At 40.0% G+C, this 27,625-nt stretch overlaps 1 protein-coding gene across 4 annotated transcripts in view; it reads left to right on the plus strand.

Annotated features, from left to right (window-relative positions):
• Positions 1-27,625, plus strand: part of PPM1B (protein phosphatase, Mg2+/Mn2+ dependent 1B) — a 97,991-nt gene that overhangs the window by 48,295 nt on the left and 22,071 nt on the right. For all 4 annotated transcript variants that reach the window (XM_075127141.1, XM_048843000.2, XM_048843001.2 and 1 more), the window contains exons 2-4: positions 2,330-2,478; positions 22,425-23,288; positions 25,027-25,144. In XM_075127141.1, the coding sequence (XP_074983242.1) occupies positions 22,443-23,288; positions 25,027-25,144 (964 nt within the window). In that variant the 5' untranslated portion in view covers positions 2,330-2,478; positions 22,425-22,442. The remainder of the gene's footprint in view (positions 1-2,329; positions 2,479-22,424; positions 23,289-25,026; positions 25,145-27,625) is intronic.

Genomic DNA, 27,625 nt, shown 5'->3' on the forward strand with positions numbered 1-27,625 from the left:
GTTTAGATGCAACCACATGTTGAATTACTTGATACTTTAGGCTTATCCGTGTTTAAATACTTGTAGGCCAACCAAATCTCCATCTACCATTCAGCCTAACAATGAAAATCAAACACCCAAAAACTAATAATCAGCTCATTCCCCCCATGCAGCATTTGATTACTCATATAAGGCCACCTCTGTCACTCATGTTGTTTTGCAAGAATAAAACCTGCACATTGTAGCTGTCACTCTGAGCAGGATCTGGTGACCTGTGATAGGGATGAATGTTGAGAGCATTATTGAAAAAAACCACAGCTTTAGCAGCTTTTTTTTTTTTTAATGTCCCTCTGTACCTGTTCATTTTGGATATTAATGCATAGGTAGTTTGCAGGAATTTATAGAATTAGACATCCATGGAATAAGATGGAGGTTCTCTTTTAATAAAAGTATTTTTAGAGTAATCATTTATATGCCTTGATTTTTTTTAAAATTTCTGCTTACGGAATTATACATTTTTCCAGAACTGGGTTTGCATGTCTCGTTTTTTAAATTGTTGTATTTTTGTTTGTTTGTTTTAAGATACCTACAGTTAAGTAATACCTTGGCAGTCATTTTATGTTTTGTGGTGGTTGATTTTAATTTTCTGACAGTTTAAGGGCTTTATCTCCTGAGGCAGTTTTAGGAATTTTAAAGAAAAAAATCTTTGAAATCTATTAGTAGTTAGGGCATATTATATTTTGCATATTTACATGACTTGTAAATGTCCTAGTATTGTTTTACTTGTTGCCTGAATGTTTTAACAGCAATTAAGTCTTATTACAATCACCATGTATTTTTTAAGCAAAAAGAATTCTAATATGTTATTTTGGATTAATTATATTCTGTCTGCTTATGAAACGCTTTGGTATTCTAGTCTCCATGAATATTCAAAGGGAAGGATATTTAATGTATTTGCATATAATTCTTTTAAGCCTTAAAACTGAATGCTATGAAAGACTGTCTTTTATACTTCTGGTCCCACAATTTATAATTATTGATTTAGCTATAGCTGTTGAATATGTATTTGAGAGCTTTTCCACGCATTGGTTTCTGAGGACTGGGAATGACTTTTGGGTATTACTTCTTGTTACTGTGTGTGTGTCTTTCTTGTGAATATTTCAGTAGTTAGTGCATCGAGGGTATAGCACGGGCGTTGCTTGGAGAACTCTGCTTCAGCCAGAAGCCAAAATATCCTTTCTCCTTTTTAGGAACTCCTAGTTCCAAGCAACGTAGGCAAAAATGTTTGTTGCTTTGCTAGATTGTTGCTCTGTTTCTGCACTGGCACTGAACAGTGCGAGGGCTAGGCTATGGCCACACACCCTTCACTCTGGTCATCAGAGCTGAACAGGCATTTGGGTAGTCTGCATTTGCATCCATTTTAAAGTAATGAATATTCCAGTAAATCTTGTACTCCCGCCCTCCCCCATCCCGGGTGAAACTCTGGCTACTTAGCCAGATTTTTTTTTCTTGGGGCTTTTGCTGCAGTCTGGTTCCTTCCACCAGTGTACTAGTCTTCGTAACTTTTGTGGAACAGAACCATGTTTGATATAAATATATTATTTTATATTACTCATCTCTTTTCTGTTGTGAAAACGGCATTTAAAGTATTTTTGGAGTTAATTTTTTTTAAATGTATCTATCAGTTATGCAGTATTGTAGCCATGTTGGTCCCAGGATATTGGAGAGACAAGGGGGAGGTAATATCTTTTATTGGATATACTTCTGTTTGTGAGATAGACAAGCTTTTCAACTATACAGAGCTCTTCCTCAGGTCTAAGCTGACCTTAGGCTGAAATTACACATTTATTTGAGGACCCATCCCCATAGTGGTAGGCACTTTACAAACATCTAACAGAGACAGTCCCTGTCCCAAATAGTGTATAAATTAATTATATATACTCAGCTCTCTCTCTAGTGTCTCTTCCAGCAATAGCGGTTTTGTGCTTTAAAATCAAAATATACCCCATACATAGAACTCAGTCCTCCTAATTCACAGGGATAAAAGTAAAGAAAGAGCTGCTGAAATATGAAAGCTGCCTTTTATCAACCTAATAACTTAAACATGCCCAAATACCACTTGACACAAACTAATCTACCAAAAACTCATATCAGCTATATTCAGTCATCAGTGAATCTTGAATGTGTAGATTAACAGGTTGTACTGATATTTTTGACAACCGGGCTAGGAGTTTTAATACAACCAGTGTATCAAAAAAACAAACAAACCCTATTCTAGTCTTAAAATTCAGTTAATTCTTTGTATACCTATCTGAGTAAATAGCTACTTTCTTTTTTTCTCTCTCTCTAGGAAATTTCAAAATAAAGCAGATGTTGCATCGTGCACTGGTATCTCAAGGTTTTCCAACTTACTCTGTTCTGTACGTGTTGGCAGGAGGAATGTAAACCTAATGCTCTAGATTTAATGCTGGAGGAATTGGCTAGAGGTGCAGTTAACAGGTAAGAACAAATTCTGCTGTTTTGAGGGAGGTAAGATGGAAAGGTAACCTGAAATCTTACCTTGGTGACTAAGGTAACACTCTTTGTTGTTCTGCTGTTTCAACTTGAAATTGACTAAGGATTTATAATTTAGCATTTCTTGAAACTTGTTTTGAGTTTAATTGATATTTCTCATTCTTAAATGTAGTCGTCAACATTTTAATGTACATTTAACATTTGTATCCTGGGTATATGTTGCGAACAGGTAGATCATTTCAGCTAGACATATTTTTCTGATTGAGGGATAATTACATTTTTGTAAAACTTTCAATGGAAAACATTTGTAGTAAGTGGAAAACTCTAATTAATCAGTACACTGGTTTCCCACTAATCCAGAATTGATGGGTTCTTGCTCTCCAATAAAGATTGTCCTCTAGCGACAACTAGTAAAAACTCTTGAAACATCTTGGCATCACCTGGCTGAGATCAGTTTACTGTCTCCTTTCCCTTAGTGTCTCTCTTGCCTTAAATGTGGCAGTTGTGGCAGTAATGTGAAAGTTTCCTTTTTGAGTCAGTTACAGAACCTTCTGTAACTTTTTTGTTAACTATCCTTCGTAAGTATATTGTAGATTCAACTGCTGAAAAACCTCTGCAAGGGGAAAGGTATCTGAGGTGTTGCAGACTTCCCAAGGTCATTGTTGCTGGTTCTCGTTGAAGTTTTTTTGTTGAAGAATTGCCACTTTTAGGTCTGTAGCTGAGTGACCAAAGAGACTGAACTGTTTTCCTACAAAAAAATTCAAAAACAGACTCCAACGAGAGACTGCTGAATTGGAATTAATTTGCAAACTGGGTACAATTAACTTAGGCTTGAATAAAGACTGGGAGTGGATGGGTCATTACACAAAGTAAAACTATTTCCAAATGTTTATTCCCCCCTCCCCCCACGCTGTTCCTCAGACATTCTTGTCATTGCTGGAAATGGTCCACCTTGATTATCACTACAAAAGGTCGTCCCCCCTGCCCCCCGCTCTCCTGCTGGTAATAGCTCACCTTACCTGATCACGCTGTAGCTCACGAAAGCTTATGCTCCAATAAATTTTAGTCTCTAAGGTGCCACAAGTCCTCCTTTTCTTTTTGCGGATACAGATTAACACGGCTGATACTCTGAAACCTGTCACTGAACTTCGAATTTCCTGATTTTATGATTGTTTTTGCCATAATTTTAACTTCCATGTAGTTTGTTTTATCTACAAATTACTGATGCACAGTCAACTATAGTTACATCTTAAAATTTGTCTGGGAACTTCTTTAACTTTTTTAAAAACTGGAGTCCCAAATACTAAAGAAGAAACACAGAGAGCTTTTATGCAATATTTCTAAAGATTTGAAGATATGTAGTATGAACCTAAATCATTAAAAAAACAAAACAAAAAAATTTAACATCATTCACTGGTGCACCAAAGCAGGCCAAGTACACTAATCAGTGAAACTGGGTTTACTGGTTGTTCTGCAACTGCAGAACAGCACAAGGTAGCTGAAGCAACCTGGTGAATATCTCCTTAATTTGCAGTTGACTTACTGTTTTAGAATGCTCCGTTAGTGAGACTGGTTCCACATGAAGTGGAGCGGACACAGAGAATCCTGTCCCCAAGCCACAACTTCTGTGGACTTGAAGGGCTCCTCCTGCACATGTACATCAATTTCCCCTGCAGTGTTGCTCCAGTGTTGTGCAGTGGAGCAGATTCAGCAGTGCCACAGAGAATCTTTCATATACAGTAGCCCAAGCTAGCATGTGACCACAGAATCTTTGAAGACCAGTGACATTCAGGCCAAATAATTTTATCCTTGATCACTCTTGACATGTGTCTGGTCTCCCTCATACCACTGTCCTTGCAAGCATTAGAATTATTGCATGTAAATTAGGTGTAGAGGAAGAGGGATGTTCTTCTTTGAGTGTTTGCTCACGTCGATTCCATTCTAGGTGTTTGCGTGTCCGTATGCACCATTGTCGGAATATTTTGCCGTAGTGGTAGCCGTAGGGCAGGCTCTGGTGCCATCTGGAGTCCTGCACTCATGTGCCGGTATATGAGGCACTGCTGGCCCTGTGCCCTCTCAGTTCCTTCTTACTGCCTGTGATAGTTAGTCAGAGCACCTTTCCTCTTGCATTTGCAAGTGTGATAGCGGTTTCTCTGTGTTTCATTGTATATAGTTCTCAATACTTAATGTTAGTAGTTTTTATATAGGTTTAATAGTTAGTGTCCCCGTTAGGGACCTCATCCCAGAGACGAGGCAATCCCTGGTCCCCGGGCTTCAAGTCATACTCAGTCTGCAACAAGCCTGTGCCTATTAGTGACCTCCATAGCAACTGCCTAAAGTGTTTGGGGGAGTTGCATGTGAAGCATGTGTTGCAAAAACTTTCATCAGACTCCTCATGAAGATGAACCTCATGTTCCAGAGAGGATGGTTCTAGACTATTCTCAGTGGTAGAAGAGGACAGGACAAGGAGTAATGGTCTCAAGTTGCAGTGGGGGAGGTTTAGGTTGGATATTAGGAAAAACTTTTTCACTAGGAGGGTGGTGAAACACTGTAATGCGTTACCTAGGGAGGTGGTAGAATCGCCTTCCTTAGAAGTTTTTAAGGTCAGGCTTGACAAAGCCCTGGCTGGGATGATTTAATTGGGGATTGGCCCTGCTTTGAGCAGGGGGTTGGACTAGATGACCTCCTGAGGTCCCTTCCAACCCTGATATTCTGTGATTCTATGGTAAGATGAGGTGAAGGTAATCCTGATAGCTCTGGCTTGGCCTCGCTAATACTGGTTCGGCATTCTGCTGAAACTCTCCATAGCAGCTCTGTTAAAACTACCGCTGAACCACACACCAAAATCTGACCGCTCTGAACCTGACAGCTTGGTTGCTGCATGGTTGAATGCAGAGGGAAAGGCGTGCTCGGGTCGTGTTCAACAGGTACGGATGGGTAGCAGAAAGCCCTCCACCAGGGCGACCTACCTGGCCAAGTGGAAGTGGTTAGCATGTTGGGCCTCGGGCCAAAATCTTTTGCCTGAACAGACCTCACTCCAGTTGTTCCTAGACTATCTTCTGCATCTCAAGCTCCATGTCCTGTCACTTTTGTCGGTCAAAGTCCACTTGTCAGCTATTTCAGCCTTCCACCCTCCAGTTCAGGGCAGGTCAGTCATTGCTCAGCGCATGATGGTCTGATTTCTAAAAGTTCTGGAGTGGCTCTGCCCTCAAGTCCGTGACCCTGTCCCACCTTGGGACCTGAACCTTGTGCTGTCAAGGCTCCTGGGTCCTCCCTTTGAGCGGTTGGATTCTTGTTCCCCCTTTCTTCTCTCATGGAAGGTCTCCTTCCTGCTGGCAATAACATCAGCCCGTACCGTCTCTGAAATCAGAGCCCCTTACATCAGAGCTGCCCTACACAGTGTCCTCTAAGGACAAGGTTCAACTACAGCTGCATCCAGCCTTTTTGCCCAAGGTAGTTTCACAGTTTCCTACTAACCAGGATATATTTTTATCGGTCTTCTTTCCAAAACCTCATAAGTCAGATGAGGAGCATAGGCTACACTCTCTGGTCATCAGGAGAACGCTAGCCTTTTGTGTTGACAGGACTAAGTTGTTCCATAAGTCGATGCAACTCTTCAGTGCGGTGGCAGACAGCATGTAGGCCTTCCTGTTTCTGCTCTGAGAATTTCTTCATTGATTACCGCCTTCATCAGTTTTTGCTATGAACAGGCAAAGATGCCACCGCTGGAGATCATAACCACCCATTCGACCAGAGCACAAGCCTCATCAGCAGCCTTCTGGCCCAGGCGCTGATTCAGGACATCTGCAGGACCGCTACCTGGTCATCCATTCACATGTTCACGTCCCATTATGCGATTACCCAACAGACCCGGGATGATGCTGGCTTTCGTAGAGCAGCATTGCAAGCTGCACAACCATGAACGCCAAGCCCACCTCCGGGGATACTGCCTGTGAGTCCTAGAAGGGAATCGATGTGAGCAAGCACTCTAAGAAGAAAAACTGTTACTTACCTTTCGTAACTGTTGTTCGAGATGTGTTACTCATGTCCATTCCATTACCCGTCCTCCTACCCTTCTCTCGGAATTACTGGTATGAAGGAACAGAGAGAGCATAGGGCCAGCGGCGCCTCGTGTACCGGCGCATGAGCATGGGAATCCAGAGGGTGCCAGAACCGGCTCTATGGATACTGCCAGGCAAAAAATTCCGACAATGGAGCATGTGGGTGCGCGCACACCTAAAATGGAAAGGACATGAGCAACACATCTCGAACAACAGTTACGAAAGGTAGGTAACTGTTTTATTGGCTATCTTTGTCACAGTGAGCTCTCAAGTTATTTATAGTCCATATAATTAACAGTTGTGTATCTAATTGCTGTAATAGCTTAATTGTAACGTAATTTCTTGAGTGCAGGCTATCTTTGAAGATTGCAGTTAATTTTAACTGTGTGGAAAGTAATGAAATGCCAATGTTGTTCCATTGTTAAAGTAATTCAGGACAAAGAAAAGACTGGCATACATGACACTGTTTAAAGGACCCAGTTCTTAATTAGTTTAAAATATAAACTAATGGATTTACTTGCAGATTATCAGACAATTGATTCTTCACTTGGAGTAAAATGTTGTAAATTTGGAAGGGTGTACTGTATTTTTCAGACGAAACTAAAGTTGAATCCCTGCGTTAACTGCAAAATAGAATGCAACTTTAGCTATGTGATTACCAGCATTTCCATAATGTTTTTTTCTTATTTTTGAACATGGAGATAAAACTTATCTCCTTTTTATAAAGTGCTATAGATGAGAAGTGATATGTAAGAAGAAGATGCTGCATGTGATACTGCATGCCCACTTACGTTAATTACCAGGTAACAGTACGGTGATTGGTGTGTAAAATCAAGTAATAGTTTTAAGTTCCTTGACTTGTTTTGCTCAGTTCAAATGCAGACAGGTGAGTAGTATTCATTTTTCTAAGAAGGACTTAAGAATAAAGTGGAATGTGTTAATCGATCTTTTATAAACTTGTTAAAAACAAACCAAAACCTTCTGGTGTATTATTAGTGCAGAGCATACTGTACTAGTTCTGGGCCAGGGATTTAAATGTTCATTTAGCTCCAAATGAAATATATGTTTTCCTTTAGAAGAGTATTCTTTTCATATTGCCTGCTACCCCAAAATAAAAATATCTAATAACCTACACTGTATTTTGTGACAATGAGACTTCAGATACATTGGTTGTCACTTCCATCTTCAGTTTACAAGCATAGAGTTTTTTCTGTAGAAATGTCAGCCTTTTTTATAGTAGGAACACATGCACTTTGTAACAGGCAACTCTGGCACTGCTTGTTTTTTTCCATAGCACTAACTTATTCAAGATTACTAGCCCATGAAGTGAACTCTTCAGAGGAAGAGAATTATTCTTTCATAGCGTGTTTCCAAAAGATTGAGACTGGGCTACCCTAATTATATTAAAAGAAGGTTTGTTGTCTTTGTACGGATTGTAAATCATCAGAGCATTAATTTACTTCAGAATAGTTTATTTGAAACTCACAAGTTATCTGAAACTTACTGATCAATAAATACATCAAAGATTTACTGTTGATAGTAGCTTTTCAAACCTGTACCTGACGATTTAAGTACACTTTTTGCCTTGCAGCAAAACATCCTATAAGCAGGTTTGTTTTTTTTTCAGCCTCTTAACTCTGAATATATGTGGAAAGCAACATGCAGGTATTTTCTTTAAACATAAGGTTAACAATTCTTTTCCATTCTTCCCTTCCCCCTCCAAATACCTAAACCACAAAGCCTCACCAAGAATATGCTGTAACTAAATAACAATAATCGGTTCTCTGTCATAACATTATATAACTAGTAATTGGAGATAGGGATGGAGATTAGTAATTTTGCTCTTCTTCAGTGGAATTGCAAAATGCATGGGGCCATCCATTGTAATGTTACTTTCCTCATTGATTTCACCTTGGCTCTCATCTCCTGATGAAGGTGTCTTCAGGAGCTCCCAAGATCAGTGCACTCTTCCACATGAATCAAAATATTTTCCTTTTTATTTTTTCCTAAATCTTTCTAAATGTCTCCCCCAATCCATTAAATAGTGCCTAGGTATTGTAGAAGCATTTTTTGTAGCTCATGGCCATTAAAAAAAAAAAGTCAGTTTCCAAGACTACCATTTTCTGCAGGTAACCATCTGGAGATCCTTTAGTGAGATCTAGAAGGTCTCCCCTGTCAGGGATTCCTGCTTCTTCCATCAGTTTGATGGCAACCTGTTTGATTCTGCCTAAACAAGGTCTTTTGTAAGATCTGTAAAATGTTGCAATTTGGCATCTCTTCATATTTTTACTGAACATTGTATATATGGGTATAGTAACCTCAACCTTCCATAACAACTGTAAGTGGTCTGACTTGCTGAAAGAATACTTCCAGTTGGCATATGTGTGTGGCAAAATTCAACAGTTACAAGACAGGCAGAATTTCAGCTTATATATTTTCTCATCTTATGCATTTCTCTGTAGTCCTATATCTTCACAGTTTATATATAATGAGTTTTTGTTATTCAAGCCTGGATAGAAATTCCATGCTTGAATAATAAAAGTATAGCAGTAGGAATATACTACTGATCACCTGACCAGGATGGTGACGGTGACTGTGGAATGCTCACAGAGATCTGAGCATTTCTGGCTATAAAACCTGAAAACCCAGTAATAATGTGGGAAATCAGTTATCCCCATATTGACTGGATAGACGTCGCCTCCGGACGAAATGCAGAGATAAAATACCTAGACACCAGTAATGACTACTTCATGGAGCAGCTAGTCCTGGAACTCCAATGGAAGAGGCAGTTCTTGATTTCGTCCTAAGTGGTGGAGTACAGCATCTTGTCCAAAAGCTGAGAACTGCTTGGTAGTAGCGACCATAATGTAATTAAATGTGACACCTGTGGAGGGCAGAAAATACAGAAGAAACCCATCACACTAGCATTTAACTTCAAAAAGAGGAATTATAGAAAAATGAGGAAGCTAGTTAAATGGAAATTAAAAGGAACACTCACAAGAGTGAAGTGCTTGCAAGCTGCATGGAAACTTTTTAAAAACACTGTAATAGAGACTCAAACTGAATGTATACCCCAAATTAATTAAAACAATAAGAGGACCAAAAAATGCCACCATGGCTAAACAACAGAGTAAAAGAGGTAGTTAGAAGCCAAAGGGCATCCTTTAAAAATTGGAAGTCAAATGCCACTGAGGAAAATAGAAAGGAGTATAAACTGTAGCAAGTCAAGTGGCAGGCCAAAAAAAAACTTGACGAGCAACTAGCAAAAGACATGAAAACTAACAGCAAACAAATTTTTTAAGTACGTCAGAAGCAGGAATCCTGCCAAACAATTAGTGGGGCCACTAGATGATCAAGGTGCTAAAGGAGCACTCAAGGAAGACAAGCCCATTGTGGAGAAGCTAAAAGAATTCTTTGAGTCAGTGTTCACTGCAGAGAATGTGATGGTGATTTCCATGCCTGAGCCATTCTGAGCCAAATTGTCTCACTTCGTCCCCGCTTTGCCTCTTCCTGCCCTGTTCTGCCTCCTCTCCCGAGCACACCCCACCGTTGCTCCGCCTCTTCCTGCCCCACTCCTCTCCCTACCCCTCAGTGCCATCTGCATGCTGCTGAACAGCTGGTTACTGGGCGGGAGGGGGTGTGGAGGGGGAGGAGCTGGCTGGTGGGACCGCTGGTGGGTGCTGAGCACTATTTTTTTCCCATGGGTGCTCCAGCCCTGGAGCACCCATGGAGTCAGCGCCTATGCTTGGAGTCAGCGTGAATAGTTCTCTGAAAACATCTGCACAATGTGCACCAACAGTCAAAAAGCTAACAGCATGTTAGGAACCATTAGGAAAGGGATAGATAATAAAACAGAAAAATCATGCCATCAAATAAATTCATGGTATATACCCACCTTGAATATTGTGTGCAGTTCTGATCAGACTCTCTTAAAAAACATGTATTAGAATTGGAAAAAGTACAGAGAAGGTCAGCTTCTTTATGAGGAGAGATTAAAAGGACTGGGAATGTTTCTCTTAGAAAAGAGATAGAGGTCTACAAAATCATGAATGGTGTGGAGAAAGTGAATAAGGAGGTGTTATTTACTGCTTCACATAACACAAGTACCAAGGGTCACCCAATGAAATGAATAAAAAGCAAATTTAAAACAAGCATAAGGAAGTACTTTTTCACACAACATACAGGCCATGTCTACACTAGCACTTACGTCCACAAAATTTTTGTCTTTCAGGGTGTGAAAGAACCCTCTCTGATGAGCAACATAAGTTTTGCCGGCATAAGTGGTCATGTGCACAACACTATGTTGGTGCCGCTCGTAGAGCTAGTTTTATAATGTCGACAGGAGAACTCTCTCCCATTGGTGTTACGTGACTAAACAACTGCTCTTATAGCAGCACAGTTGTTTTGGTACAGGAATAAGTTGCTCTGTGTGTGCCGCTATAAGCTTGTAAGTGTAGACATGGCCACAGTCAACCTGTGGAACTTGTTGCCAACAGATGTTATGAAGGCCAAAAGTATAACTGGGTTAAAAAAAGAATTAGATAAGTTCATGGAGGAAAACTCCATAAATGGTTATTAGCTCGTATCGTCAGGGACACAACCCCATACTCTGAGTGTCCCTAAACCACTGACTGCCATAAATTGGAATTGAGATTGGGTGACTGGATGGATCACTTGATAATTGCTCTGTACTGTTCATTCCCTCTGAAGCATCTGGCACCGACCACTTTTGGAAAACAGGATACCAGGCTAAATGGGTTATTAGTTTGACCCAGTGTGACCATTCTTGTGTTCTTATAAGTTTATTTATAGGACTGAGTTGGCCTAACAAATAGTTAAGAATAGCCTCACACTTAGTTACATAGTGATGACAATTAAGATTTATTAAAAAAACTGGGTTAATCTTGTTTATTTGTTCAGCCTGCTAAAAGTATGAAAAACTTGTTGATAAGAAAACCCATTTCTGCAGGTCCTGGGAAATTTGTTCAGTTAGTTTCTTTTTATTATGGAGTCTAATTTAAAGCGTCAAAACAAAAACATCTCAGTGGGGAAAATAAAAAAAAATTAAGACTCTCTTGATCAGACAGCTTCCTGAGATGTCAGTTCTTTGGCTCAGTTGGCATGAGTTGCTCTGTGTGTGTTTTTACACTATTGAGCAGCAGTGTTATAACTGAAAATCAGACTCTATTTCAGATAAGAATAGAAACATGATGATGTAGACAGGCTGAGCAAAACACTGCACTGGTATGTCACACTAATTTGCAAGTTACAAGTAATTTGAGGCTTACAATCTCAATTTCTGTGTATCCAGTTTCCTTGTTTATGATATGCTAGTTAATAGCTTTTATATATGAGGGTCATTGTATTATGTCTACAAAGAGTAACAGTAAATATGACATACTGATCCCTGTGTCACTTGTTTTTATGTAAAGTTGAATTGAATGCAGTCACTGTGCTGTGTGCCAGACTTTTAAATTGATAGCACATACCTGCATTTTAGAAGCTGGAGGTACTCTTGGGACTTCTGGCATGTGGGGAATTACTGGAGGCTGTTTGGAATTGTGGGATAAATGTATTAGCTGCCTATTTCTGCTCAAATAATCTGTGGTGAAATAACTAAGGAGTTTGACTTTTTAAATTGTCAACTTCAGTTAACACCCTATTAGAATGAATGGGGCAGTTTCATAGTTGTTGTTCTCTGAATGCTTGTTCATGTCCATTCCAATGTAGGTGTGTGCTCACCTGGAGCACCGCTGCCAGAAAGTTTTTCCGTCAGTGGTATCCATTGGGTTGACTCTGGTGCTCCCTGGAGTCACACACTCATAGCGTCGGGATAGAGGGCCATGCCGACCCACCGCCACCTCAGTTCCTTTTTACCACTTGGGATGGTCGCTGGAATTACTACTCGTTCTTGCCTCTGCAAGTACTCCTCAGTGGACTTTTCTCTCTCTTATTGTATATAGTTGATTTTAGGAATTATGTTTTCAGTTATTAGTAGATAGTTAGGAGTTAGTGAACCCCACTAGGCAGGGTTAACTCTGCCCAGCACCGGGGCATGCCTTGGTCTCTGAGATTTAAGCCTTCTCACCTGTGCCAGGAGGCACTTTGCTTATGGGAATTTTGCGTGACCCACTTTCTTCACCTCAAGGCCTCCAACTCATGGCCTGGAAGCTCCATGGCTGAACCCCTTGGAACTAGTATGCTCTGAACCAGTTCAAGAAGTTCTTTTAGGAAGCAGAAAGCTGTCCACTAGAGCTACATATGTGGCAAAGTGGAAAAGCTTCTTGATCTGGTCTGCGGACATCAGTGCCATTCTGGACTACTTGCTACACCTGAAGCAGCAATGGCTATCTGTGTCGTCAATTAGAGTCCACCTGGCTGCAGTTTCGCCGTTTCACCCATGGGTAAATGGCCTGTCCGTTTTTACAAACTCTATCTGTAGTCGTTGTCTCAAGGGGTTTGACAGACTGTATCCCCAGGTACAACAACCAGTCCCACCCTGGGATCTCAACCTGGTATTGTTATGGCTCCTGGGTCCTCCATTTGAACCATTGGCAACATGTTCTCTGCTCTTCTTGTCCTGGAAGGTGGCCTTCCTGGTGACTATTATGTCCCAGAAGGGCCTCGGAGATTAGGACCATTATTTCAGAGCCTCCATACACAGTATTCTTCAGGGACAAGACCCGGCTGTGCCCTCACCCAGCCTTCCTCCCAAAGGTGGTTTCACAATTCCATAGTAACCAGGATGTATTCCTTCCAGTCTTCTATCTGAAACCACATGCCAGAAACAGGAACAGCGACTTCATTCCCTGGATGTCAGACATCCACTTGCCTTCTATGTAGAAAGGACTAAATCATTCTGGAGAACTTCTTAACTCTTTTTGTGGCAGTTGCACACAGGATGAAGGGTCTCTCAGTCTCAGCCCAGAGAATTTAATCATGGATCATTTCCTATATTTACACATGCACCTGGCAAAAGTCCCTGCTCCTGCCTGAGGGTGCATTCCACAAAGGCCTAAGCATCTTCACCTGCATTCATGGCACAGGTTCCTATCCAGGACATCTGTAGAGCGGGCAACGTGGTCTTCAGTCCACACTGTTGCGTCTCACTATGCCGTCAGCAGACTGGAGATGATGCTGAGTTTGGCAGAGTAGTGCTACAGTCTGCTTGTCAATGAACTCCGAATCCTCCCCCACAGCTACACTGGAATGGACATTAGCAACATACCTCGAAGAACAATCGTTACAGAAGATCCGTAACTGATTTTTCATGCTGTCTTCATATTCAGGACGACACCATTGTGTTGATTACATGTTTGTAGTTACTTTCACAGCCATAGTAGAAAGATTCATTTTAAAAAATGAAGGCTTAGATTCTGGAGCACATATTTTTGACAAGGGATTGATTTCTCTTCAAATTGCACATCTGAGGAGTACACAGCCTTGTGTATACAATAGTAGAGCACATGCCCGCTTAAACAAAACCATGTTTTTCTTCCTTGTTAATATTAAAACATTCCCTTTCACTTTTTAATAGCCACTCAAAGGAAAGGAACTTACTATGTTTAAAGTTTGGACTACCTCATCAATCATTGCTCTACATCAAAGCAGAGGATTAATCTGCGAGAGGATTTGCTGAGAATTTCTACATTATATAACAAAACCCTTTCATTAACTTTTAATAACATATGAGTTTTGCCAGTCTGATGATAGTAGAAGGTTGAAAATTGTATTACTGTCTTGAAGTCAAGTTGGAAAAAGAGCATTACTATTAATATTACATGCAAAAAACTGTTAAGAGACCATTAATGTTGCAAAGTCAAGCACTCAAAAATTAGTAAACTCAGAATTAATGAATTCTGCCTTGTTATGTATATTGCTTAACACCACAAAGTCTGATTCAGCCTGGGATATAATTCTGTTCTCCTGAATCCAAGTCTAGCACTTAGTTGTAAGAGAACATTTTTCTCAGCTTGCAAATGTCTCATTCATCATTCATTCTGTGCACTGAATAATGGGGCTCTGCAGAGCAAATTATATGTGGTAATTACAGACTGTATCATAATGCATATGCCAAAATGGAGACATGTTAGTTACACAAGCAACTTTAATGGAGTTTCCTAACACTTTTGTGTGCTTGATTTTTCAACTTCAGTATTTAACATTTTGTATATCAACTTTCTATACATTAAAAAAAAACAAACTAAAAATTAGAATCCATCATGTGGAACCATATAGATCCCACTGCATGTGTCGTTAGCAGTGTTAGTACCCAAGACCTTTAGGTACCTGTCACAAATCCTTAGAACTTGAGCTAAAATAGTAATTGGTAGCAGCAATAAGCAATTGTCTTCCATGTGGGAGGACCTGCTATTGGAAGGGAGTGCAAAACCCACTTTAATGGATTGCACAACTATTTGCTAGACAGCGGAACAGTATTGGCAATCAAGATTCTATTTCAGGCTCAAGGGCAGAATGGACTAGAGGATAGAGCAGTGGTTATAGACAGAACATCTGAACCCACAGATTTGGCATGTTCGTTCTGAAAGACAGTTTGGTTAAATGGGCCTTTCATATTAGAGCTGTAGGTTTTTACCTAGTCGTGCCAGTACTCATCTTGTGCAATCTGTTATCCCATCTGTAAAATGGGGGTGAATGATAATTGTTTGTGTCTTGAGAGGGATATGAATGAGCCCTGGTTCAATAATAAGACACATGAAGGGCGCAATTAGTACTTGGTAGTGGAAGAGTTGAAACTAAACTTCACGGTTGCCTCCTAGGTTCTAATCCAGTGCTTTTCAGCCAAAGGTTATTTTTCAGCTACTGCTTTGCCTTGCTACAATACAAGGTCATGTAAGGGACTCCATAAGGATAGAAAACATGCTCAATGCTCAGGGAGTTCCAAGGGAGTCAGAAGTTCAAAGATTTTAGCAGCTGACCTCGAACCAGCTCTGTTAAGCATGTACCAATGGAAATTTTTCAGGGCCTTAATTGGCCAAATCTGGATAAAATTTTTTATGGGGCCAGCAAAAGACCTCTCTTGAGCCCCAAGACTTTCCCTGTGCCAAATTTCAGGCTTTTGCTCCTAAGTATGGCATTTCTAGACCTCTTCAGGATGCCTGGAAATAAATTAATTTTGGAAACACTACCTATTTCCTCCTAATTTTATAGTTGAAAACCATTGCACGATTTTTGCTGATGGCAAAAACAACCATAGAAACTTTCAGCCGGAAATGTTAGTTTGACAAAGTTGTAAGCAATTGAAAACAAGGAATTTTATTGGAAAACGTTAGGAAAGCACAACTATATTTTATAACTGTAACTATTGCGACCTGCTCTGCCTATAATGCAGGATCAAACTTGATGGATCTTCTATGGCTTTGCTTTGTCTTTACAATTAATACACATACAACTTAGTTGTGAACCAGTTATGGTGGTTGTACACACCACATATCTGACAAACCCTTGTGGCTGTTTGGTGACAGTGGTTGTGTTGTGAAAGGGTAGTTGAGTGGGTGAATTATAGAAAGGCAATTAACGGGATTGATGGAAGACTGGTTTTGCTAGTGGAGCAGAGTTAAGGGTTGTGGGTATGTGATCTATAAGTGGGGAGATAGGAAAGTGTATATGTTGCTGAATGAAAGAGTGAAGTGTGTGTTGTGTAATGTGGCTTAACTTTTAATTTCCATATTTTCATCTATTTGTGTCAGGTATGTTTAGGGGAAACAACACTACTTGCTTCCAAACAAGGGGTTTTGAGAGTGTTAATTTTTTGGGTTTTTTTAAATTGTGCACACCTGTAGGTGGGGAGGGGGGTATAGAAGTGCAGCTGTTGATAGAATGTTATCCATTTGCAGCTGACCATAAATCCCTCTGTTTGTAGCATAAAATCTGACAGAAAAGGGACATTCCTAACGAAGAAAGTCTTGTGTATGCCTAATCCACTCAATTCGATTTGGGTTTGCCCTCCCAAAATCCAGCAGATTTATGTGCATATATAATCTTTCAGTAATAATGTGAATTACAGCTGCAAAGTATGCTAAATCCCATATTAACAAAAGAAAATCCTACCTGTTGGACCAGATGTGCTCAGTATCCACCTTTACCAAGTTTTGTGTAGCTAGTACTCTTCTCCTTTGTCACAGTAGTGCTTTGGGCTAGTTGCACCAGATCCCTTTGTTACACCAACAGGGTTGTGAAGCCAGCACATTAGTATACTACTGGCACTAGTCTTCTTCAGCTCAGTGAATCATAGAATACTAGGGTTGGAAGGGACCTGAGGAGGTCATCTAGTCCAACCCCCTGCTCAAAGCAGGACCAATCCCCAGTTTTTGCCCCAGATCCCAAATGGCCCCCTCAGGGATTGAACTCACAACTCTGGGTTTAGCAGGCCAATGCTCAAACCACTGAACTATCCCTCCCCCCATTAGCACTAGGCCCACTTAATCACATTAGTGCTGTGCAAGACCAGCACCTGGGACTTCCAGTGTTGGGACATCAGCAGCTGGGGTGGTCAGTGTTGTACACTTCCTCCCACGCTTTCAGCTCCAGCATCATGTTGGCTTTATCTGCTGGTTCCTGTTGTTGTGCAAGTGCCTTCTTGGCAAATGGCATATCAGGCTATTGGCCCAATACCATTTTCTCTCTGGTGCTCATTAGTTAGTGCTTTGGGGCCTGGTAACATCAGTGCCGTGCCCATCACCCCTCTGACACCTTGCTGAGTGGGCACAATGTCAGAACTTGACTGACTTAGTTGGTGCTTGCATCTGACTTCAGTGCCTCACTTCATAGGGGCTCGTATTTTCTTGGCATATCCTCATCCTTCTTGAAGGATGAGAGGAGCTGGGTTCTTCTTGGCGGTTGAGAGGATGGAAGACTCAGTCCATGCAGCCGCGTCATTGGTGTCCTTAGGATCCATGTAATTTTCCTAATGAGTCCAGTTTATTATATCAGGATGGTTGATTGGAATTGAACCCTGGTACTTTTGGCACACGCTAGGATTTTAATTAGGATCCTAGGCCATTACTAATACAATTGAAAGTCAGCTCCATCTTGATTGTCCTATCTCTGTCAGCTTGGCCTATGGTGGAGCAGATATATAGCCACAGTGCCTTTAAGCAGATGGCCCAAATCATTGCAGCCTCTCGGAAGCAATCTACACCAGAGGGATTTGCTTTGTAGGTAGGTGAGATGAGAGGATTGCAAATGGGCCCATGCAAATCCTGTTCTTTTTTTAAAAAAGAAAAAAAAAAGCTACATCTCTCATTGCAAGGCTTTACAACTGCCTTTGTGTTACTGCAAAATAGGAGGAGCCAACTGGTAGGGTTGGTGGACATGCCTTTTAACAAAAAATAGGTGAGTAGAAGGTGGTTGTGTTTTAACAGCTTGGATTCTGTAGAAAATAGCAGGGAGAGCCTAATGTTTCTTGGTATTTAATATTTTTGCCTGATGTTTTGCTCAGCCAGGTCATAGATAAACATTAATGTCAGTTACTTTTATATATAGTTATGGAACACAGCTTCTGTATTTAAAATCTGATTTGAAATTCTAACAAAAGTCAATGGGTGCGTGAACATCTTTAACTGGTTTGTTTGTTGTACTAGACTGGCATATCTTTGTGACTGTAGATGTGAATGTTAATTCTCATTACCTATTATGTAACTTTGCTAAATAGGTTTGTAATTGGCAAGATGAAATGCTGCTTATGTTGACCTATTTTACAAACTGTATAATGCTCTTAACCTAAAGGCTATTAAAAGTCTTAGAGCATCATAAAGAAGTCCCATAGAAAAAGTGATGTGCGCTGCCAGTTGCTTCTCTTCTCTTCAATCCCATTAAAACTATTTAAAAGTTGAAGGGATACCACCTGCATAAACCTTACTTTAAAAAAAAAACAAAAAAAAAACCTTTTTTGTTAATAGCTTAGCTGGGGTAGTAAAAAGTAGAGAATAAATTGGTCAAGGAGTTTACAGCAATACCTATCAGCTTTTTGGAAAAGTTTAATCTACATCAGTATCTAAATAAAGATGCCAAGATTGTCAAGGTTCCCTTCCCCACTCTGAACTCTAGGGTACAGATGTGGGGACCTGCATAAAAACCTCCTAAGCTTACTTTTACCAGCTTAGGTTAAAACTTCCCCAAGGTATAAATTAATTTTACCCTTTGCCCTTGGAATTTCCACTGCCACCACCAAACTTTAACTGGGTTTACTGGGAAACGTAGTTTGGACACATCTTTCCCCCCAAAATCCTCCCAACCCTTGCACCCCACTTCCTGGGGAAGGTTTGGTAAAAATCCTCACCAATTTGCATAGGTGACCACAGACCCAAACCTTTGGATCTTAGAACAATGAAAAAGCATTCAGTTTTCTTACAAGAAGACTTTTAATAGAAGTAAAGGAATCACCTCTGTAAAATCAGGATGGTAGATACCTTACAGGGTAATTAGATTCAAAACATAGAAAATCCCTCTAGGCAAAACCTTAAGTTACAAAAAAGACACACAGACAGGGATAGCCATTCTATTCAGCACAGTTCTTTTCTCAGCCATTTAAAGAAATCATAATCTAACAAATACCTAGCTAGATTACTTACTAAAAGTTCTAAGACACCATTCCTGTTCTGTCCCTGGCAAAAGCAGCATACAGACAGACACAGACCCTTTGTTTCTCTCCCTCCTCCCAGCTTTTGAAAGTATCTTGTCTCCTCATTGGTCATTTTGGTCAGGTGCCAGCGAGGTTACCTTTAGCTTCTTAACCCTTTACAGGTGAGAAGATTTTTCCTCTGGCCAGGAGGGATTTTAAAGGGGTTTACCCTTCCCTTTATATTTATGACAAAGATAGAATCCAATGGACATACCCTGCTTGGCAAAACATCCTAGGACAGTGGTCCCCAACCTTTCTGTGGGAATAGAACATTCCTATTCCCAACAGACTGTGGCGGGAGCCAAACACCCCACTGCCAAAATGCTGCCAAGAAGTGGCAGCGGAAGGAAGCCTCGCCGCTGAAATGCATCCGAGAAACGGCAGCACTTCTCGGCGGCATTTCAGCAGGCGGTTCTCAGGTAGCCGTGCTCAGCGGCGGCATTTTGGTGGTGTGGTGTCCTGCGGGCGCACACAGCTGCCCCAGCAGGCAACATTGCGCCTGTGGGCACCGCGTTGGGGACCCCTCCCCTAGGAAGTATAGAATCTGGATGGGAGGAGTGGGAGTGAGGGCTCTGAATGGCACAGCTACCATAGAACTCCATTTACAGAGGGAAGGTGCAAGATTTTGTGGATTCTTGGGTAGTGGTGGCCCTGACCTCTGTCAACTCATAGTGCAAAGCAAACTATAACTGCCCAAAATGTGTCATGGGGAGGGGAGCCAGTGTGGTATTATTCCCACTCTCATTTGCTGACTTTGTAGAAATGTTCCAGGCAAACATGAGGCAATTCGTTCTTTTCAAGTTTAGTAGGTAGATAGAGGCATAGGCATGGTCAAGGAATCAGTCATTTTTCATGGCAGCATCCTATAGTAAATCCTTCCTTAATTCTTTCAGGTTCCTGCTTTATGCAACCAGCCACCCTGGAAATGAAAGGGAACTGTCCCTGACATAGTCAGAGACGCTATGGCATCATGGCTTTTGGAGCCGTAGGAGGAGCATAGGATCCTTAGGATTTGGGCATCTGGTAGTTTGCAGGGGCACTCCTGCTCATTCTGTGGAGTGATAAGGCAAGTCTCCTCTCTTCCCAAAATCTCATAGTATTTTAGTTCTAGGTGAACTTTCCAAGCAATTTTAGCCTTTCCACATGGACAGGCTTCTGTGGGAAAGCATAATAAAGCCTTTCATTCTTCATCTGTACCTGGATTATTAGTTCAAAAATCCCACATAAAAACTGGAGATGTATACCTAATTCTTCAGGCAGCCCATACCTCTGGCATTTTAGGCAGTTCTTTAGCTCACAGGGCCTCACTTTTCTGTTACAACTGGTGTGGTTAGTGGAACTTCTGAATACATAAGGTATTTATTACATAAAATTAAGATACTATCTGGGGGGGATTTCTTTTAAATTACCAGGCATGTCTTTTAGAATATGGAGGACAGAACACAGAAGTTAGTCACTTAAAATATATAGTCTGAAATTGTCACAATACTACGGAATGTCATACTTACTTTTTAATATCAGTAGCTTCCAGTACTCTGCTTAATGAAAAAAAAATTAGCTGAGAAGTTTTTGATTTGCAATATATATGAGGATTATGTAATTAAAAGGAGACACCTAGGTGTACCTTAAAGGTTTAATAACATAATACTGGCAGGGTCATGTTCCTGCCTTGCAGCACAAAATAATCTAATCCTAGAACGAGAGAGGAGAACATGAGTGCAAAAAAAATAAAAGGGGGGGGGTGCGTGGCACTTTTAACCTTTAAATTAGAGCTTGAACATGGATATTGCTTACTGTAAATTTCCACTCCATTCACATTTCTTCCTTCAGTAGATATTCTGCCATTTGTGCACTTGGGCCCTCAGGGGTGATTACAGAAAACTCTGCCTTGATCTGTCTGTTTTTCAATTCTGACAGTATCTGCCTCAGGACTGTATAGACCATTTAAGAAAAGGGTGGAGCTGAATTATGTCATTTAGTCATACCAGTTTCTATCAACTCTAGCTTGACCCTTAGTTGAACTTGAAACTTTTGTGCTGAAGGGAATGGTAATGCAAACAAGAACTGAAATGACTTGGAAAAGAAACATATAAACCAAGACAATACAACATAAAACTAGAACAATAATTAATATTGTTTCTCAGTAGAGCACTAAAAATCATTGTGATAATCAGAGTGAAGATACGATTTCTATCTAAAATAAGGCCAGTAAAAGGACATTGTTTAAAAGGAAGGTGTATGAACTACAAGTTCGTTATTTGGAGTAAATTATATGTCATCTTAAAAGGTTGCTGTCCTTATATGCATTTAGTTATTTTATTTTAAATAGGTCTTCTCGAATTAGAGTTGAAGAACTGTTTTTGTTTTGTAGTTCTTGATTTTTCCTAATACTGTGAATGGTGTGATTTATTTGCAGGATGATAATTTTAATTTAGGCAAATATATATTTTTGAATTTTAAATTGCATCCAAAATTAGTTTAAGAAATGTGTTTTGGAAAAGTTAAAAATTGGAACTGCTTACACACACAGGAGGCCAGATTGTTCCCAGACTTCTGTTTAAGCAGGGACTTCTCTGAGGATTCTCTTCTGGAAATTACCCCCATCATCTTGTTGGTGGGTGAGGGAGAAGGATTTGTCCTCAAACTCCTCTTGGAAAAGTTGCCCCCAAACTCAGTGTTCCAGTAGTAGGCCGGCCACGCCTTACCAGTGTTACTTCTATCCCCCTGCACTATGCAGAAGTCCCCTATACTGGACAGCTTCTGGGGAGCTATGGAGAAAAATTAGTGAGAGACTATACTAGCTTTTCCTGGTAACTTTTATGGAATTAGAGGGACGTGGACTGGGGAGGAAGGGATGGTGCTACAGAGACAGAAAAGCTGCTCCTTCCATTTGAAGGACTCCTTCATTTATATATGTAAGTGAGCATGAAATGTTCCTAAGACAAAGGTAAGCCCCCTCCCCTCCTTGAGGACAGTGGCAGGTAAGCTACCAAAATGTCTAATTTGACAGGATCACATTTAAAAAAAATTGAAACAGACCTTTTTCCCCCACAGCTGACCTGAATAAAAATGCATACTTTGTTGTACACACTTCGTTATACAGTAATTCACTGACTGTACTGTAAGAAAAGCCACAAGGAATTATGTATGTATTGTTTGACAGATTGCTGTACAAGACTTTTGTGGGATAATAGATTTATAAATAACATTTTTTTTTTGTTTTCCAGATTCAATATTAAATAAACATGGGTGCATTCTTGGATAAACCAAAAACTGATAAACATAATGCTCATGGTGCAGGGAATGGCTTGCGTTATGGCCTCAGCAGTATGCAGGGATGGAGAGTGGAAATGGAGGATGCTCACACGGCTGTTGTAGGTATTCCCCATGGCCTAGAAGACTGGTCCTTTTTTGCTGTCTATGATGGTCATGCAGGCTCTCGTGTGGCAAATTACTGTTCAACACATTTATTAGAACACATCACCAACAATGATGATTTTAGGGCATCAGAAAAACCAGGATCAGCTCTTGAGCCTTCAGTGGAAAATGTCAAGAGTGGAATCAGAACTGGCTTTTTGAAAATTGATGAATATATGCGCAATTTTTCTGACCTCAGAAATGGAATGGACAGGAGTGGCTCAACAGCAGTGGGAGTTATGATTTCACGTGAGCATATATATTTTATCAACTGTGGTGATTCGCGTGCTGTTCTCTTTAGAAATGGACAAGTGTGTTTTTCAACACAGGATCACAAACCTTGCAACCCAAGGGAGAAGGAGCGAATCCAGAATGCAGGAGGTAGTGTAATGATTCAGCGTGTTAATGGTTCATTGGCAGTTTCTCGAGCTCTGGGCGACTATGACTACAAATGTGTTGATGGCAAAGGCCCTACAGAACAGCTTGTTTCTCCAGAGCCTGAGGTTTATGAAATTTTAAGAGCAGAAGAGGATGAATTTATCATCTTAGCTTGTGATGGAATCTGGGATGTAATGAGTAATGAAGAGCTCTGTGAATTTGTTAAGTCTAGGCTTGAAGTATCAGATGACCTGGAAAAAGTGTGCAATTGGGTGGTCGATACTTGTTTACATAAGGTATGTAACTATTTTTCCTAAAAGTTGTTATACAGTTGTTGATCTTTAATTATTTAGATGAATACAATACCAGTTAAAAAGAAGAATTTCAGTTCCCTCTGGTTGTAATTCAGGTAATGCAAATAGCTTGCACTTCCTTCTTGTTACCCAGAGAATTCTTCATGGTTGAATTGTAGCGTGCAGCACACACTGTAAGCTTCGCTTGAATGTGGTGTTTTTCCAACCAACAACATCTGCAAGTCTTGTGCATGTGGAATGACTACTACAATATATTTAATGCTTAATTGAGCCCTGATCTTGCACTGAGCTCTGTATAGGCAGATTCAATATAGGGCACTGATGTCCAAATTCCATGTGAATAAGTTCATACCGCTTGCAAGATTGGAGTTGAATTTGAAGTTTTAGCCTCAATATTCTGCAACTCTGGAAGAGGAGGGAATTTTTTGACTCCCAACAGCTATCTTTTATTGACTGCGAAAGGTGAGAATCCTTTTAGGCCTGGTGCAGAAGGAAACTTCAAAAACAAAGCCCTTTCTACTATGGTATTCTCTCTACTCCACAGTCCTGTTGTACTCCTGCAGGAGAGTGGGTGTGATGATGGGTGCTAGGAACTGCCCCATGGTGTAGGTCTGAACAAAAAAGGCGATGTAAGGTCTAGTAACCCTGGGTTTACCATATTAGTTTGGCTACTGGTGGTTGTCACAATGTTCTCTACAGATTTGCAGTGCAAGAATGGATAATCTCTTGAAACCCTCTTTCAAATCTTTATGCTATATAGCAGCAGCTTGGATACCTATTCTTCTTCCAGTCCTTACTAAACTCCTTTACAAGCTCCTGGGAGCATCAGGAGTTGCAATTAAGCTTATACAAACATGGGAGGAAGAGGAAGGGAAGGCCAAACTTTTGATTAATCAGCTCTGTGAGGGTATTAGTATACACTCTGGGAATGGGTGTACAGTAGTAAATTAAATTAGTGCTGGGATTATAGTTTTGCAAATTACTACTGAGCAAAAAGTGAAGTACAAGAGAGAGATTCTGAAAGAAAATAGTGTTGATATGTTTGCACGGTATGTGTTGAACTGTAAGATCAGCTGGAAATGTGTAAACATTTCCAAGTGGAGATTAAATTAATATTAAAAATTTGTAGTTCTGCATAATTTGCAAGAAAATTGGGAGTTCCAGATTAACTATATATTAGTGGCTGACCTGGGGAGGTGGATCGAGAAACGTTATGTTAGATCTTGGCCATATCAGTGATCGTATTCATTTTTGGAACTTCATAGCATCAAAGTGAAATGCAATTTAGGCAGTGGCACAAATAGAATTCAGATGAACAAATATATTTGAAATGAGCTGTAGTGTCTCACCTGAGTATTTTCATAGAATGAAATATTAGCTTTTTTAGTTTGTTATTGGTTTGGGTAACAGTTAAACAATTTCTTCATTTTAACTTGTGGTCTTTTTGTCGTTACCTTTTAAACAAGTGAAGAAATGCTTAATAGTGATATATTTATTATTAATTGTAAGATAATATATAAAATTTCAAGACTATAAAATCTTTTTCTACATGAAATATATTGCAGCTAATTAACATGTTACAAATGTGCAATAAAGTAATTGTGTTAACAATGGTTCGTTATATCTTAGAACAAGCGAGAGTGATTAATAACAAGGAAGGCAAGAGGTTTAAAACTAAGGATCCCTCTCACGTACTTTTTTTTTTCCCTCCACTATATAGGGAAGTCGTGATAACATGAGTATTGTACTAGTTTGTTTTTCAAATGCCCCTAAGGTCTCAGATGAGGCAGTGAAAAAGGATGCTGAGCTGGATAAGCACTTGGAATCACGGGTTGAAGGTAGGAAAACCACTTTGTGTATTAAAAATGCTGCTGTCTTCATAATCGTAAAGACCTAATGGTTCTCAAGTTTTAAATGATGCTGTGCCAAATTCAGAGCTGATGTAAATAGATAAAGCTCTATGGATTTTCATAAATTAGGAAAAGGTTAAAAATTGTTTGGGGTTAGCTAACCCTGATAGAACCAGTATCTCTTCCTTAATTTATACGTAAGTTAACACCTTGTACCTCTGCTTAGTTGGTTGAAGTTAGTCACAGGCTTCACCCTAGGGTAGACCTCGACCTGTTAAATTGTGGTAAAATGTTAACCTGTGCCTGTGGTAAGGAAAAGGTTGGGGTTAGCACTTGATTTAAGCATAACTTCTTTGCCTAATCTAGGGAAATCTTACTGAAGTTGGTGGAGATGAACTTGCTTATATCATATTCTGAATGTAGCCCATTATATTTAAACAATGCATGCTAATCAAGCCTATAGTGAAAAATAGCATTTAGGAAATAATGGCTATTGTCTCCCACCCTCCTTTTTTATATTTTATGTTACACACAAGCTTTTTTCTTCAGTGATTATTCAGCATTATTTTATCATGATGCATCTTGCTATCTTTTTCTTCTGATGGCAGAAACACCCTTCTTTTGTAAGCTATGCTGCCACTGAGGTAACTTGAGTAATCTCTTGTTTTTAGAGAACATGTGCCTCATATCAGCCATATGTATTGTAGGATATATTGGTAGTTTTGGTATTTTAAATTATTATTGCAGCAAATACTCAGACTGGCTCTCGAATTGGTTTTCTGTTTGTCTCCTAAATTTTGGCATAAATTAGGTATTACTTATATAGATTCTAAACACTTTATCATTACTTTATCATTACATGATATTGTAATCTCTTGCTAACAACTTATTCTATATTTATGGTTGCGAAAGCACTTTTGATTTACTCTTTTAGATTCTATTTCTAATGTTTCATTTCAACCCATAGGTGTGGAGTTGGTTTTTTTTTTTTTTTTAAGGTTTGAAGGAAAGTTGTTGTTTTTGAGTTAATGTGAAATAAGCTCTTCATGCACTAAAAATTGTTCAGGCCCTTTTAACATTTAAATAATTCAACCAATTTTTTATTTTAAAACTTTGAAGTTAGCATATAAATAGTCCTCCGTGAAAAATGCATGCTTTGCTAAGACTTTAATTTTAAAAAAGGGAAGAAAAAGAGGTTTTATGACTGAAAACAACTATATGCGCGAGTGCATTATATTTTCCTGAAGGGTTTAAGTGTGCGCCAAGTGCAAATACTCTGTTATATGTGTATGTATAAGCGTGTGTGTATGGATATCTGCATGCAGAACCCTATCAATCAGTGACTATGTTAATTTCTACAATTCAGAAACTTCAGTAAAGTTCCCCTCTCTCTTTCTCTGTAGATGCAGATTTGCATAACTGTAGGGAGGATTAGTGAGAAGCATGGGTTGTGTGTTTTCAGTACATTGATGATGGAGCTTTATAGCTCCATCTTCACTGACTTGGCTAAAGATGTCAGTTGCATTACTCAGCGTTTTGGGGGACAGTGTAGGTAGAGATCAGGGCTACCTGTCTGAGGCCCAATCCGGATAAGACTCAGGTGAGAGAGGTTGGTTGGGGAAGGCAACTGGGAGAGATGGTGGTGGGTTATGTTGGTCTTTCTGTAAGTATGTGCCTTCTGTTTGTTGACCAGTTTCACAATCTGGGGTCTGATTAGAGTCATGGCTGCTACTCGCTGATCAGGTAGCCGCCACAGCCAAGTCAGACTTTGGATGGTTGGTAGGCTGTTGGAGTTTCTTTTCGATGCAGACTTTGCAACTCGCAGCCAGCCTTTGTCACTTCAAGATTAGACTGTGAGACTGCTTCTTATATCTATTTGGAAACTGCAGCTAGTGCAGAATTCAGTGGCTTACTTGTTTAAACAGTGTTTCCTGCCAAAGGCTTATCAATGCTGTGCTCTACAATCTGCACTGGCTACTTGTTAGTTTCAGGTTTGATTTTAAGATGTTGGTTCTGACCTGTAAAACCTAAATGGTCTGGGACCTACCTGCTTTTAAGAGATCACCTCTCTCAGCCCATTGTATATTGCTATAGTTCAGGTTACTGGAGATGCCTGAGCTGAAACCCTTTCAGTATGAGAGAGGGCATGATTGGCAAGATGTTTGCCATTCTAGCCTTGGACTTGTGAAATGTGTGTCCTCTCTAGACGCATAAGAACCCAAGTAATGTTACCTTTCAGGGTGTGCTTTTCTGTTTGGAGATGGGTGTTGGGTAAGGATGGGTAATGGTGATGTAGGAGTCTGGTGGATATTGCTTTAATTCTTGTTTTTATTCTTCTATTGCTGCTTTATTTAGCTTGATCTGGGGAAAGTGATGGTGGGTCTATTCAACGTATTTTAAAAATATTGTCAAATGTGCTAGGATCATTGGATGTACATGCTTTTATTGTGCTGTAGAATAGTAAAAATC

Source organism: Caretta caretta, chromosome 3 (genome assembly GCF_965140235.1).
Source record: "Caretta caretta isolate rCarCar2 chromosome 3, rCarCar1.hap1, whole genome shotgun sequence".
NCBI classification, from domain to species: domain Eukaryota; kingdom Metazoa; phylum Chordata; order Testudines; family Cheloniidae; genus Caretta; species Caretta caretta.